Source organism: Manihot esculenta, chromosome 2, assembly GCF_001659605.2.
Source record: "Manihot esculenta cultivar AM560-2 chromosome 2, M.esculenta_v8, whole genome shotgun sequence".
In the NCBI taxonomy this organism is placed as follows: domain Eukaryota; kingdom Viridiplantae; phylum Streptophyta; class Magnoliopsida; order Malpighiales; family Euphorbiaceae; genus Manihot; species Manihot esculenta.
In genome coordinates, this window is record NC_035162.2 from 18,064,426 (window position 1) to 18,080,080 (window position 15,655).

Genomic DNA, 15,655 nt, shown 5'->3' on the forward strand with positions numbered 1-15,655 from the left:
AATTTATTCAAATATGAACTAAAGAAAAATAAATCTAAAACACAGAAAGGGAAGTGAATCTCTTCCAATTTAGGGAAAGACACCATTCAGACAAACGTTAGCCTCTATAAGGGAGCCTTAACTGCCTTCTACCACGTTTTCTAATACTTAAGCACATGTTAATGATATAAAATCAAAGATCAAAATACAAAAAATAAAAATAAATAATTAAAAGCACGAAAATACAAAGATTGGACTACCTAAAATTCCTACATGATTATTGACAATTTTAACATTAGAAATTAAAATGTAATCAAAATTAGTAAATATATATAAAAAATTATGAAATTTTATGGAGATGTTCTACACACATAGAATGCATAGGAGGAAAAAGAAGGATACTAAAATATTTATATTTTTTGAGTTATTCTCATTATAATTAGGCTATCATAGTATAGGTTATAATCTACGAATCGATTTTGTTTATGAAATGGTGTTATACTAAAGATAGAAACGTAAAAAACTCAAAATATAAAAGTTGCAGTGTACTTCTCAAAATTAATTTTAGCTAGAAGAATCACCCATTTGGTTATCTAAAAGTTAATTTATAGATCCTTGAAATTTTGAGTATTGCATTGTAATTGATTAAATTTCTAAATTTACATTTATAATTTTAAAAATTTATATCTAATTCAATAAAAATCCAAAGAATTGAAATCTTATACGAAAATTGAAGGGAAATTCGTGAAGAATATGAAAAAAAATTTAGAGAGTCATAATCTTATCTGAATAAAATGTAAAGTCTATATAAATTTGACTATTTGCATGGTTCATACATAGAATTTGTATTACCCTTAAATTTCATATCAAAATTGATGTGAGAGATACTTAATACACTCAAATCAATTTAGTTTTATCATTTTTTATTTATTTTTTATTTTTTATTTTTTATTTTTTATTTTCTTGTTTTTTAAATATTTTTCTATGGTATAAAACATTTATTTATAACTCTAAAAATTAATTTTAAATGTGCTAAAACTATTATGTGATTCTCATCATCGGACCTTTAATGTTTCATATATGCATTTCCTAAGACATAAGAGGAAAGAAAACATATGAGTAGGATCCCATGTGTATCGGCTATAGGATCCATTATATAAGCTATGTTTATGCACGGACATGATGTATTATATGCTCTAAGTGTAACGAGCATATTCCAATCTGATCATGGAGAGAAATGTTGGGTTGCAGTACAAAACATCCTTTAAGTACTTAAAAAGAACTAAGGATATATTCTTAATATGTGGAGAAAGGGATTTATAGGTAAGCGAATATAGTGATGTCATCTTTCAGTATGATAAAGATGACTGTAAATCTCAATTTGATTATGTGTTCATCTTTAAAGGAGATGCAGTTAATTGGAAGAGTTCCGAATAAGAAACGACTATGGATTCTACCATTGAAGTTGAATATATTACAGCTTCTAAAGCAATTAAGGAAGTAGTTTGATTCAAAAAGTTCATTATAGAACTAGGAATAATACCCAATATTATTGATCCAATATTACTGTATTGTGGTAATAATGGAAGCATTGCACAAGTAAAAGAACTACGATCTCATCAGCGATCTAAATATATTTTGAGATGATAGCATCTCATACGAGAGATTATTAATAGATAAGAGGTAAAGATTGAAAGAATTTCATTAGAATGCTTTCGAAGGGAGTAATATCATGCACTTGCAGTTTTCTAACTTCTCTTGATGCCTTTGTTTGTTTGATGTTTTTTTAAGCATGTGAAATATCGATTTCCAATTTACCTTTGTTATGAAGGCTGCTGCCTTTGGGTCACCAGACTCTGGTGGGAAGAATGTTGGTTGGGCCTGGTTCTCTTTGGATTGGGTTTCGTTCGACTATGTGTAGGTTGTTAGGCTTTTCTTAGGCCATGTTGGGTCCGTATATATAGGTCCCGTTTGGCAGTGCTTTTGAAAAGGTAAAAGTAAAATTTTATATTAATAAGTATTTTTAAACTATTTGGATAAAATTACAAAAAAAAATTTATATATTAAAAGCTCTTTTAGAAAAAGTCTGCTCATCTTAACTTCCTGTAGAAGCTCTTTTAAGAAAAACACGGGAAGGCACACTTTTTAATGAAATTTTTAGGATTTCAAATTTATCTAAATAATTGTAAATTAAAAATAAAAAATTTCACTTATATCCTAAATAAAATATAATAACTTTTCATATTCTCTTTTATTTATCATTATTTTGCTTACCTAATAAATAAATTAAAATTTGTAAAAGTTGTATGTAAATAAATTTTATATAATTTATAATTTATAATTATTTTATTTTTATTTAAAAAGTTTCATGATATTAATATTATATTTAAAGACTTTATAATCTTGTTAATTAAAATATAGCATAATTTTTAATATTATTGAATTTATTACATTTATTTGTGATGTTTAATTTTTAATTTACTATATTTTTTATTAGAAAATATTTTATTAAATGAGGAGATATTTTAATTTATTTTAATATCTAATTTAATATTACAGTCATTATCCATATTATATTAATTTTAAGTATATTCAATTTAAACAGTGCTTTTTATATTATACTTCACTTTTACTTCTCTTAAATCCCCAATTTTCTATCTTATGGGCTTTTAAAAAAGAAATAATTTCCTATTCAATTGATAAATATCTCTAATAAACTCTAATTTAACTGTTTGTAGTAAAAAAATCTTATAATAATTTAATTCAGTTAATTTTTTTTAATAAAAAAATTAAATTATTTATCAACTAATATAATCTTTATTTTTATTTAACTTTTTTCTTATAAAATAAATATTTTTTTTGAAATGGTATAAAATAAATAGTTTTAAATGAAACAACTGATCTTTATATATTTATATTCATACCATAACTAAGGATCTTGTATTTCTCAGCTTATATGAGCTTAGGAAAGCTTGTATAATAATTTTGTGAAAATAAGTTCAATTAATTCTTTTTACTTTTGTACATGGACGAAATAAGATCAATTTAATTTTTTTACTAATTAAATCTTATACTTTTACTCAAAATCTAAATAAATTTTTATTTAATATAATATATTATTAATAATAAAATATTTTTAGTATTTTTTTTTGAGACGTCTCCTTTAATTTAAAAAGAGTAATTTTCTAGTTTATATATATTTCTTGCTTGTATATATTAAAGGCTTAATTTGATCTCGAAATGCATAAAATTAAATTTGAGAGATATTATATTTTAATCCTCCAGTTTTCGATCCTGTTTTTTAAGAAAAAATATTTAAAAAAATCTGCGAAGTTAGATTGCATAAAATTTTGGTGTAATGATTTTCGAAATGGATAAAGATGAATCAATGAAAAGAGAGCCTGAATCTATTCAGGTTTTGAAACTCACGACATCCACAAGTAGTGATAGAAAGGAAGCATAGTTTCGTTGTAGCCACACTCATCTTCAGCATTTGAAGAGTAAACATTTAAACAAAGTGGTTCTTCTTTCTCGCACGCAGATCTGCCATCAGTAAATGCATTTGTCTGGTTAGAGCTTAAATAGTCTAGTCTGATGTTTTTGTCATTGCTTTCAGTTTCAAGCACTGATTCTTTAAAGTTTGGATTGGTTTCTCCACAGTGCAATGAGAGACTTGTTTCTGCTCTGCTGGGTTTGCATTTGTTAACTTCTTCATTCCCATACATCAGATGGACTCCACAAATCTTCACCTTTAATTTGTATTTCTCACACTCTAACTGATCAAAATTGTAGTTCAACAACTCTGCTGTGAAAGTGAATGTGGCCTCCTTCACATTGCATAGATCATCTGAATAGGTGTAGTGCTTGTACCAAAGGAATAGGTGATCTGATTCAGGGACAGTTACCGGTGGAAAATATTCGATAATGGAGAAATCCCTCTCGCCACCTTTAACATTCTTGAAATTGCATTTACAGTTCAACAACATCTTTGCAGCGATAACAGGAACCTCGAAACTTAAAATGGCAGAAAATGCGAAACCCAGGAACATGGAGTTAAAGCAACCAAAAGGGAACCTGATATCCATTGAAGATCTTGGGTTTTCATAGCTGAACCACCTTGGTATTTCACTTCCAGGTAAACCAACAAAAAATCCCACTCCACTCTCTGTGTTGTTCTGCGTGAGAAAGTGAGAAAATTTACATCTTATTCCTGGAAAAATTAAAGGAGCATGTTAGAAAGGAAGTAAGAAGCTTACAGTGGCAAGTTGTTCAATCCTTAGTCTTGCATCTTTTACAATGTTGCAACGTGAATTCTGGTTCAAATTTACGCAATTACAATAGTTGAATTCATAGTTTTTTCTCCCTGAATATTTTGGTAGGTTAATATATGAAGTTGACACTGTAGTTTCCAGCAATGTGCAATTTCCTGCTCGGAGTATTCCTAGTCGACATGGAAGCTCAGGCAAACCTTGAAGTCTATTGCAGTTGTCTAGACTCAATTTTTCTAACAATGACAAAGAGACAATGTCATCAGGAATTTCGACAAGTCCTAAGCAGCCATTAAGATCAAGCCATCGAAGGCATTTCAACAAAGACATGCTGCTTGGGAGGGTCTTTAGCTTCACACATTCCCCCATACCCAAATGAACAAGAGAAGAGAGACATTCCATTGATGAAGACAATTCTTCTATTCCAGAATCATATGAGTATACCTCCTTAATGCCCATAGGAAGGTCTGGAACTATGTTTATATTTGAGCACCAAGAAAGACTAAGATACTCGAGAGATTCTAGTTTACTGAGGCTTGGAACACTCTTCAAATTTTTACAGCCATCAAGATCAAGAGAAGTGAGATTGCTGAGATGTTGAATCGATGAGGGAATCTCAACTAAACTCTTACAACTTACAAGACTTATGCTCTTCAAATTTGTAGCTGATGATAGATTTGGGAGTTCAATCAATTGTTTACATCTAAAAAGATCCAGATATTTCAACTTTTGAGGAGCCTGCACATTATTATGACAATTTATTTTTTAATGAAATGTAGACACATTATTGATATAAAAATATATAATTTAATTTATTTTTATATACATACTATTTTTTTTTTCATGATGTACAAGTTTGGAGTAATTTAATTATATATTAGAAAGAATTTGAGAATGGTATGAAACTTTTCATACCTGATCTCCACTCCAAAGTCGTTTAATATTGCTACTTGGCAAACTGAGCTCAACAAGATTCTCCGCAAGAAAGCTTGTGGGCAAAAGCTCGCAAGGATATTCTTCCCAATAGAGCAACCTTAACTCATTTGGAAGATACTGCAAGTAATTTGAGTCAAATATGAAGCCTGCATCTCCATAATTACACGACGACCTGTAAACTTTGAGGTACTTTAAATTATCCAATCCTGAGAAGGCTTCTTCATCTATGTGCAGCTTTTCCATTTTAGACATATCCAAAAATATGCCTTTAACTTTGCTCTTTCCCTATCATAAGAGTAAATCACAAATATTAGATGGGAGCTGTTGTTGTCTTAGGGTTGATGGCGGTGCAGTTTTTCAATGCTCTCTAGAATTTGCAGTTTTTCGGCTTGATTTGGACTTGGCTGTAGTGTCATGGGCTGGTTGGGTGTTTATTTGAGTCGTCTATGTATTATTTTTAAATCCGATCCGGTTAATGACACGGTGAGGACAAATGATTAACCATAACAGTTGGACTGGTTGAATGTTTTTTTGGGTACTGTATGGACCACTGCTTATATTCTGCCCGTTGTAGTGTTAAATGCAAAGTTTGTATTGGCAAAAAAAAAAAACCACAAATATTAATTTGTATGCAATGTCTAAAAAACTCCCATATATATATATTTTATGTTCCAAAGAAAAGAGAAGAAAAACTTCATGCCTTACCTTATTTGTGGTCAACAAACGCTGAAAATCTTTAGTATTCAATAATCTGCTTCCTTCTCGTCGAGCAATATCTTGACCAATTTCTTGTATCAAATCATGCATTTCCAATTTGTTATGCACAATGGTTATGAGATATTTGTCCACCAAACGAATCATTCCCCAATTTGTAGCAACACCATAACTTCCAACCAGATAATTTTCCACCTGACATTTGTTTTCACCTTTGAAGAAACAAGCAATATCAAGGAACACATCCTTCTCAATTTCTTCCAATTCATCATAGCTTATTTTCAGTATTTTCTGAATATTTGAGTCAGGACATTTTGTTAGTTTGTCCAATGCAATTTCCCATTCTCTCTTAGGCCTTTTATACAGATGAGAACCTATAACTTTAAGTGCTAATGGAAGACCTTGAGCATATTTTACCACCTTTTCTGAGAACTCCATATAATCTAGAGGGGGGAGTTTTTGCCTTGTAGCATTCAAACTGAATAACTGAAGAGCATCATAGTGAGACAATGCTTGAATCTCGTATATATATTGTTCATCAACTCTTGTCTTAAGCACTTGTAGATCTCTACTTGTTACAATGATCCTACTTCCAGGACCGAACCAGTTCCCATTTACAATAAGACTGTCTTCATTGACATCATCAAGAACTATTAGAACTTTCCTCCTTCGAAGCTTACGTGCAATCGAAGCAGGTAATATGTTAGGAGTTTCAATATCTACATCTCCATGCTTTAGAACTTTAGAAAGAATAGCCCTCAGCATCGAGATTGATCCAGCTTTCTTTAATGTTTCTTTAACATTTGTAAGAAAGCAAGAAGCATTGAACTTATCAGAGATGCTATGGTATAAAATTTCAGCACAGGTTGATTTGCCAATGCCTCCCATTCCCCAAATTCCCACAAACCGAATCTCTTCTGATTCAATGCATAAGAGAGACTGAATTTGTTCAATGGATGATTCAATTCCAACAAAGCCATTGGAATCAACTGGGGACATCTGGGACAGTGTGCTTAAATTTTCTTTAACGGCTTTAACAACCGCCTCAACTAAAACAGATTCAGGCCTGGAATACATGATGAACACACAGTACTGGTCAAATACTTGATTTTAGTGAAGAATATTGTCACACCCAACTCTTCTTTACTATGTTACATAATTATACTCTATTAAAATAAGAGTAATTAATAATATATTTGCAGACATTTAGCAAAATCTATAATTTAGACCCTATATTTATAATAGAAAATAATTTAGTATATGTATTTTTATTTTGTTGACAAATAGTGTTTCTATTAAATTTACTGTTAATAATCATAAATTGTATCAACTCAAATTAAAAAAAAAATTATTACAAATATTAAAACTATAAAGACTAAAGTGTTATAAATTATTAAAACTAAAGAGATTAAATTATTATAAAAAGTAAAATTATTATAATTTAATATAACTATTTTATTAATAGAATGAAACATTATACATTAAATTGTTTCTTATACATCATCATATATATGTATAGAGATGAAATAATAAATAATTTTGTAAGCATTCATTTGAATTATTTTTTTTAAATTATTTATGCCAAACGAGACAATTATGAAATTTTTAATTTCAAATGGAGAGTTAAACAAATAGGAAAGCAAACATTAAATCAAAGAAAATAAATTTTACCGACTGTAGACTACATCCACATGTTGTCTGTGTATTTCTATTTCAAAATGGAGGGTTAGGTCCACACAATTCTTGAGAAACTATAGCATTTATACTAAACTTAATTTTAAATAGTCGCTTGATACAACTAACTATATAACAATTGAATTCCCTCTCTTAATACAATAACTAAAAGCTTGTTTAGTTCAATTTATTGTTTTAAAATTTATGGAATTCAATTGAATTATATATTTTATATATTTATTTCAAAGTAAAATATTGTGATAATACACAAATAATAAATGTAAAAATACAATGTTCAACGTAGTTCACCCTTTTAATATAGAGCTACATTTACGGGTATTCATCTTCCTAATTATAAACTCAACTATCTAGCTATCACTATAAATTGTTCATAATAAATATATTAATTAGTCCCTCTCACTCTACTGCAGCAGTAACTCAATATATTTACTATAATTGCATTATACATTACTAAGGTTATCTTCAACTATAGAGTAAAGCCCCTTTCGCACTTTAAATCGAAACCTTTGTCTCTCATTCATGGGACTGCATATAAAACTACATTTATGCGTTTTCATCTTCTAATAGTAGTGAAATCATCTAATTACAAGCTTGACTATCTAACCATCACTACAAATTATTCACAATAAATATATTAATTATTCTCTCTCACTCTACTCCAGCAGTCACTCAATATATTTACTATAGTTGCATTATACCTTACCAAGATTGTCTTCAACTATAGAGCAAAGCCCTTTCTCCACCTTAAATCAAAACCTTTGTCTCTCCCTCGTGGGAGTACTCCATTACATTGGGTAAAAGTTATTCTTATAATGGATAGAAGTCATTCTCCAGAATTAGGTAAACCTCCATACCACAAGATAAAGCTAAATTATGTTTCTATGTACTCCTGTTTGTAGTGTTAGGTCCATCAGTTTTAATTTAAAGATTAATCTTATCTAGTTTAGAAATAACATATCATTTACATTATATAGTCCTCTACCTATTGAGGAATAGGCCTCCCACTCTAATTAGGAAAGAGAGTTTCAATAGGATTACGAATCACCATTCTACAATCTCCCCCTTGACTCAAAATCTACCAACCATATGGATGTCTTTAATTATTAAATATTCGTGCTTGAACTTGAACTCTTCAAATCTCCATACTTGATATTCAATCCTTCAAATCTTCGTTTCTTTAAAACCTCAAATTTTAATGCTAATGTATTTAACATCACAAATCTTTTGACATCATGAACCTTAGTTCTAATACCACAAATATTAAGCGCAAAATACAAAATTTTAATATCGTTCACTTTACCAACATAAGCTATATACATAGATAGCCATCTTCTTTTATCCACAATGAAATCATCTAATTATAAGCTCAAGATATATTAATCTAATTAGACCCAATATTAATTCCACTATAAACTGTTTATAGTAAATAAATTAGTTAGTTCCTCTTATTCATTCTCCTTTAAGAGTAATCTAATTTATTTATTATAACTGCATTGTACATTATAAATAGTGTCTTCAACTACAGGGCAAAACCTTTTCTCCACCTTCAATCAAAATTTCTCTATTTTTCATGGGACTGCACTTTAATATGCAAAAGTCACTCTCCAAACGATAGACATAACTCTTCTTCACAATTAGACAAAATCTCTCACCACAATGGGAAAAGTCAAATTATTTAAAGTCTCTATAATAAAAATTTTTATTTATTTTTTAAAATTTAATCTTTTAAATTCAAACAACATAAATTTAGCTTGTTAATAATTTAAACGAATAGAGGTTTGAGTTTTAATATTAAAGCTATCAAATTAGGCTCGAGTTTAAATAATTTTATCAAACCAAGAACTTGGTCTCCACCGAAAATAGGGGAACTCTTCCCTTATTAAACCAAAAACTTAAAAGAGGACACAAAATTTAACGTACAAGTGTCTACAATAATAAACCAATAACACTATATGAAAAAGACTTTCATTTTTTTTAGAGGACATGAAAGCTCACCCTTATCCCTTTTTCTTCCAAAATCCTTACTTAAAAGTCCAAAACTAATGATTACTAACTTTATCCAAACCAGTACCCATTATTACAAAGGATATTTAATTTTTTATTAGAGGTAATAAAAAAAACACCCTTTTTAAACTTTTATAATTTGATTCTGCCTTTTTTTTTATTTTCTAAAATATATTGATAACAAAACAGCTATATAGAATGACACGTAACTATTGATATCTGCTTTGAAGTGTACATTGAAGTCTGTTGTTGATAATTACTTTGAAAGGTCATTTAGAGGTTTCACGTAGAGTTATGGGCTCTAACATGGTCAATTTTCGTATTATCTTATGTGGCTATTCCGTTAGTCATTTAACGAAGAAAGTTGATGCCAAAGTACAAATGGCACCATATAAAAAGTATATAGTTTAATTGGTAAAAAAATTCGACACAATAAAAATTTTAAACATGATAAGTTTTTTTTTTTGTAAGTATCTCCTTTTATTGTATATAATAATATATTTAAATAAATTATTTATTTAATATTTAATAAAGTTATAATTTCAAATTTATTTATTTTTATTATAAAAAAATAAATAAATAAATTACTGTCTTATACTAAGATAACAAAAGTAGATGTATTTATTCTCAAACTGTTATTAACTTATAATTACTATTACATTTTAAATATATAAGATAACAATTTATAAACTTTTTTTGAAACGTTTTTGCAGTAAGGAGAAATTGACTAAAAATTTTTAAATTTTAGAAATGTAATATCATTATAAAAATAAATTATGAAATTCTGTTTGTAATTTGATTTACAAACAATCACGAACCAACTTTTTCTATATGTGTAAACTTTATTTGTTTTTTTTTTTCAAATGAAAACAGTCCATTAATATTACAAATGATCCACAAATGGAATATCTGTTTACAAAATAAATGAATTTGATATCCGTTTATAAATTCATTTATAAGGCAAACTACGAATCTGTCTATAAATCTATGTGTGATGTAAATGCTATTCTGTTTCTAAATTTGTTTGTAAATTCATTAACTATACAAACAATTAATATGTTTATAAATTCATTTGTGATTCAAATAATTAAGGGTGTAATCATGTAGTAGATATTTTTAAAATTTAAGTTTATTTATTAAAAAGTTATAAGTTCGAGCTCGATTCGTGAAATATTTAAGGAACTCGAGTTTTATTCAAGCTTAACTCGTAATAAGCTTGTATTCAAGCTCAATTATTACATAAAATTGAAAAAGAATTTAAAAATAAAATTAAATAAAAAATATTTTAAAATTCAAATATTTAAAATTTCTCATGGGCTCACATAAGAGTTCCACGACATGATAAAATTATATACTAATGTTGAAGGGAGTAAGAAAATTTTCCTTTTTATATAAAATGATGACTCATCGTTGTTTATAATTTATTGATATAGGATTAAAATTAAATAGATACAAACGGATTTGTAAACGAATATATAATTTATTTATAAAATTAAATGACATGAATGGATTTATAAACGAACATAAAATTCGTTTGTAAAATTAAATAAACACAAATGCCTTATTAAATGGACGTGTAATCCATTTATAAAATTAAATAAATACAAACGGACGTGTAATCCATTTATAAATTTAAACGGATACACAAAATAATATCTAATTTATTTATAAAATTAAATAGAAAAAGACATTTCTCACACGAATGTGTAGTTCATTTATAAAATTAAATTAATACAAACAGATTCAGAAACAAACGTATAATTTATTTATAAAATTAAATGAACGCAAATAGATTTACAAATGGATATATAATCCGTTTGAAAAATTAGATGAACACATATGGCTTCTCAAATGAATATGTAATCTATTTATAAAATTAAATTGACATAAACATACTGGTAAACAAACATTTAATATGTTTGTAGGATTAAATTGATATAAAAAAATTTACAAACAGACGTGTAATTTATTTATAAAATTAATAGGTATAGATGGCTTCTTAAACAGATATATAATCCATTTATAAAATTAAATAGACACAAATAGATTTACAGGCAAACATATAATACATTTGTAAAATTAAATAGATATAAACGAATTTACGAATATATATATATAACCCGTTTGTAAGATCAAATAGTTTTTCAAACAGAGATGTAATAAATTTATAAGATTAAATGAATATAAATAAATTTATAAACGAATATATAATCTGTTTGTAAAATTAAATAATAAATTTATAAATAGATATATAATTCTTTAAAATTTCAATAGAGTAAGTAATATGTTTGTAAAAATTAAACGGATATAAATAATTTATTTTTCGACATATAATTTATTTGTAAAATTAATTAGATATAAATAGATATATAAACTAAAATTAATCCATTTGTAAAATTAAATAGATACAATTTGAGATATAAAATCAGTTTATAAATAAAATATTTTTTTAATATCTGTTTACTAAACTATTACAGTTATAAATAAATTTATATTCGTTTGTACATTCTGTTTGCATTTCATTAAATTTTTATAGTATATATTCAATTTATTTCTAAATTCTCAAAATTTTATGCATGCGAACTTTTGGCTTTCTAGAGAAGTAATTTACCTCTACACAGAAAAATAAAAAATGCACTTGTTAAAAGTATTGAGTTTAAACCAACCAAAATCTTTATTAAAAAGAAAACCAAAACCTTTAACAGAAAACTTATTCACGTATATAATTCGATGAGCAGTAATCTTAAATACTTAGATTTACAAGACAGGCAAATATATTTTTAGATATAAAATTATGAATTTCTTGACATTATAATAATAGAGTTGCTATAAAAAAGCTGTATTAGTTAAAAATAATAAAATTAATTTAAAACATTCAAAATAATTTACTTTTTCTAATTGAATTGAATCAAAATAAAAATATTATTCGTCTATTTATAAAACTCAATAATTATATATTTTCATTTTTAAAAGTTTTTTTTAACTGAAAATTATATATTTAAAAGGCATATAAATATATATTAGATTTTATATTTTAAGAATAAAAAAATAATTTAATTTTTAAGTTTAACGTATTCTCAATATAAATGTGAAAATAAATTGTTTCCAACTACTTTTTAATAATATCTAAAATGTGTGGTGCAAAAGTTTTACCTGTGTTCCTTGGAATCCCAGCCAGAAATAGAGGCCGCTTCTTTCAAAGCACTCCTCCATCGTTGCACCCTCAACGTACTCTCCATGTGCTGTTCTTCATTCTCTCGGAATCCATCTCCGAAGATCCCACTCTGTGATTCAACATCAGATGGATCCACTCTGTAGAAAATGGGCAAAACTATCCGTCCCATTGTTCTTCTGCATTCAAGAATCTTCACGAGTTCATCCAGACACCATGGAGAAGAAGCGTAGCCTTTTGAGAAAACGATCACTGAAATTTCAGATTCTTCGATACCTTTCAACAGGGATGATTCTATCTCTTTTCCTCTTTCAAGTCCTTTGTCTATGAAAGTTTGGATATTTTCATCACTCAAAGCTTTATAAAGATGGCTGGTAAAACTTTCACCTGTATCAGGACGTCTAAAGCTAAGGAAAACTTCAAAGGGGGTTTTGCAGGGTAAGGTGAAAGATGAAGCAGAAGCCATTTTTACATGTGGGTAATGTTTGAAAGAAAAGAAAAGAAAGTAATGAATAAAGAGAAACTTAAGAAAATACAAGAAAGAGAAAGGATGAAGATACAACTAAAAATAAATGCAAGAATCATTAAATATAATAAGATTAAATTAAATTCATTTATTTTAAAAAATTAATAATTAATTTAATTTATTTATATTTTTATTATTTTAAACTAAATATAAATATTTATTTCCATAAATAACAATCATAATATAATTTCTAAATATTTAAAATTTAAACTTTATATAATTTTTTACCATTAAAAAATATAAATTAAGATGGTTTTTTTAAAAAAATTAATAAAATAATATAATACATTTCTTAATATTAATTATAAATGCCTTAAATATTTATAATCGATATTAAATTAAAATTTTTTAAATAACAATTATTAATTAAAAAAATAAATTAAAAATTAAAAACAAATAAAGAAAAATAAAATATAAAAGAAAAAGAAAGAATAGTTAATTAAACAATTTTCATATAAATAAGAAATAATTTCTTACAAAATTAAGATTTACATTTAAGTCAAAATTAATTCTAAAAGAATTCAATAAAATAATTTTTATATTATTAGTTTTTCCAAATATAAAAATTTAGAAAAAAAATCATTTCTTTTGAATTTTTTTTTTAAATTAGTTATTTCAAATAAGAGTTATGTGAATTAGCAAAATTAATTATTTTTTTTAATTTTATAAAATATAACCATTTACTTTCTAAACTTTATAAAAATAACTGTTAAATTTTAAATTTTATACACTCAAAAATTTGGCTTGATAATAAGTGTATTTGAATAAATCTGAAAAATATCAAGTTTTACTTTTTAATTCTCAATACCTAATTAAAAAAAAAAAATTAATTTTATTAAGTGTAATTACTTCACTCAAACTGAAAATTAAAAATTAAATCTTTTTATAAATTATTAATTAATAATTAAATAAAATCAAATGAAAATACATATATTTCTAATAAAATAATTGAATTTCAACAATTCAATTTTATTATTCAATTATATTGTATTTCTAATTATGCATATACGTCTAACTTTACTCCATGAGTGAAATAAGTGCTAGAGGAATAACCTACGCGTTTTCGTGTTGACAATTTCTTTTGACAGATAGGTTGAAAATGACCACGTGGGATTAGACTTTTTCTTTCTTGAAAGTTGCGGTAATTTTCAGTCATAGTCATTCAATTTTAATTATATTTTTATTTTCCTCACTCAATTTTATTTTTTTAAGCCATTAAATTTTGATTTAATTATTGTAAAACTTTTTTTAATATTTTTTTCCTTTTCTTTTTAATCTCTCTAAATTTATTTTTTTATTTTTTTTTCACAAAAAATACATATAAGTAAATCTAATACTGAAAATTTTCAAAATTTAAATTTTATACGCAAATATTATTTGTTAAATTTATTCCTTTTTTATTATAAGTTTAATTACGGATTATTATTATTATTATTATTATTATTATTATTATTATTATTATTATTATTATTATTATTATTATTAGAGATTTAGCCATTCCATTCTTTTCAATTATTTTACTATTATACCATCTTTACCCTCCAACAAATTTCAATATGTTAAAACTGTCTTTGTTAATTGCTAACTTTTAACAAAATATTTAAATATAAAAAAGCAAAAATAGCTAGGAAACTTAACTATTTCATTTTTTTATTATTTATTTATTACATTATTTTATTTTAAATATCAATATTAAATAAATATTTTAATTAAATAAAAAAAATTAATTATTTTAATAATGGTTGCTTATAATACTTGCTTATTCTAAAAATTCATGAATATTCAATATTAACTAAAGTATTGAATATTTTTATGAATATTTTTCAATTGTTCATTTTCGAAAAAGTATTCTGGTAATTCAATCACTTATATTATAAGTCATTATGTGAACTAAAACAAAGTACTCGAAACAAAATTCATTCAGAATGTTCCATCATAGAATCATATATTACAAAGCAGTGCCTAAGCTTTTGTTCGATGTATTTGCATAGTATTAAAATATAATTTAATTGAGATGAGAGAAACTGTGGTACTTCCCACTCTAGCAAATTATCAATATTGTTACAAAATTATCGCCTATTTAGTGCCACAAAATTTGTTGAGTTATCAAACGAAATGTTCAATATGGTACAAGTATATCTTATGAAATTATGATGAAGTAAAATTTTAACTCAAGTAAGTTTATAATAAATAATTGGAGAAGTAAAAAAAGTACTACGTAGTTTCATCGATTTTTCACTCTAAGATTTGTGATTCAATTTGTATTAGAGAAGTACTTGTGGTATCGTACCGTTAGTAAAAAGTGGCAATTTTTAGATGCCGTCAGTGATATGAAAGTCATATCACGACTAATTTAATATA

General features: G+C 26.0%; 1 protein-coding gene across 1 annotated transcript; it reads right to left on the bottom strand.

Annotated features, from left to right (window-relative positions):
- Positions 1-3,247: 3,247 nt before the first annotated feature.
- Positions 3,248-13,356, bottom strand: LOC110609040 (disease resistance protein RPV1). Its single transcript, XM_021748355.2, has 5 exons — positions 12,750-13,356; positions 5,889-6,963; positions 5,163-5,468; positions 4,236-4,985; positions 3,248-4,154 (listed from the first exon to the last, which is right to left on the bottom strand). The coding sequence occupies exons 1-5, from the start codon at positions 13,232-13,234 to the stop codon at positions 3,405-3,407; spliced, it is 3,366 nt and encodes a 1,121-aa protein (XP_021604047.1). The 5' UTR covers positions 13,235-13,356; the 3' UTR covers positions 3,248-3,404.
- Positions 13,357-15,655: the final 2,299 nt, after the last annotated feature.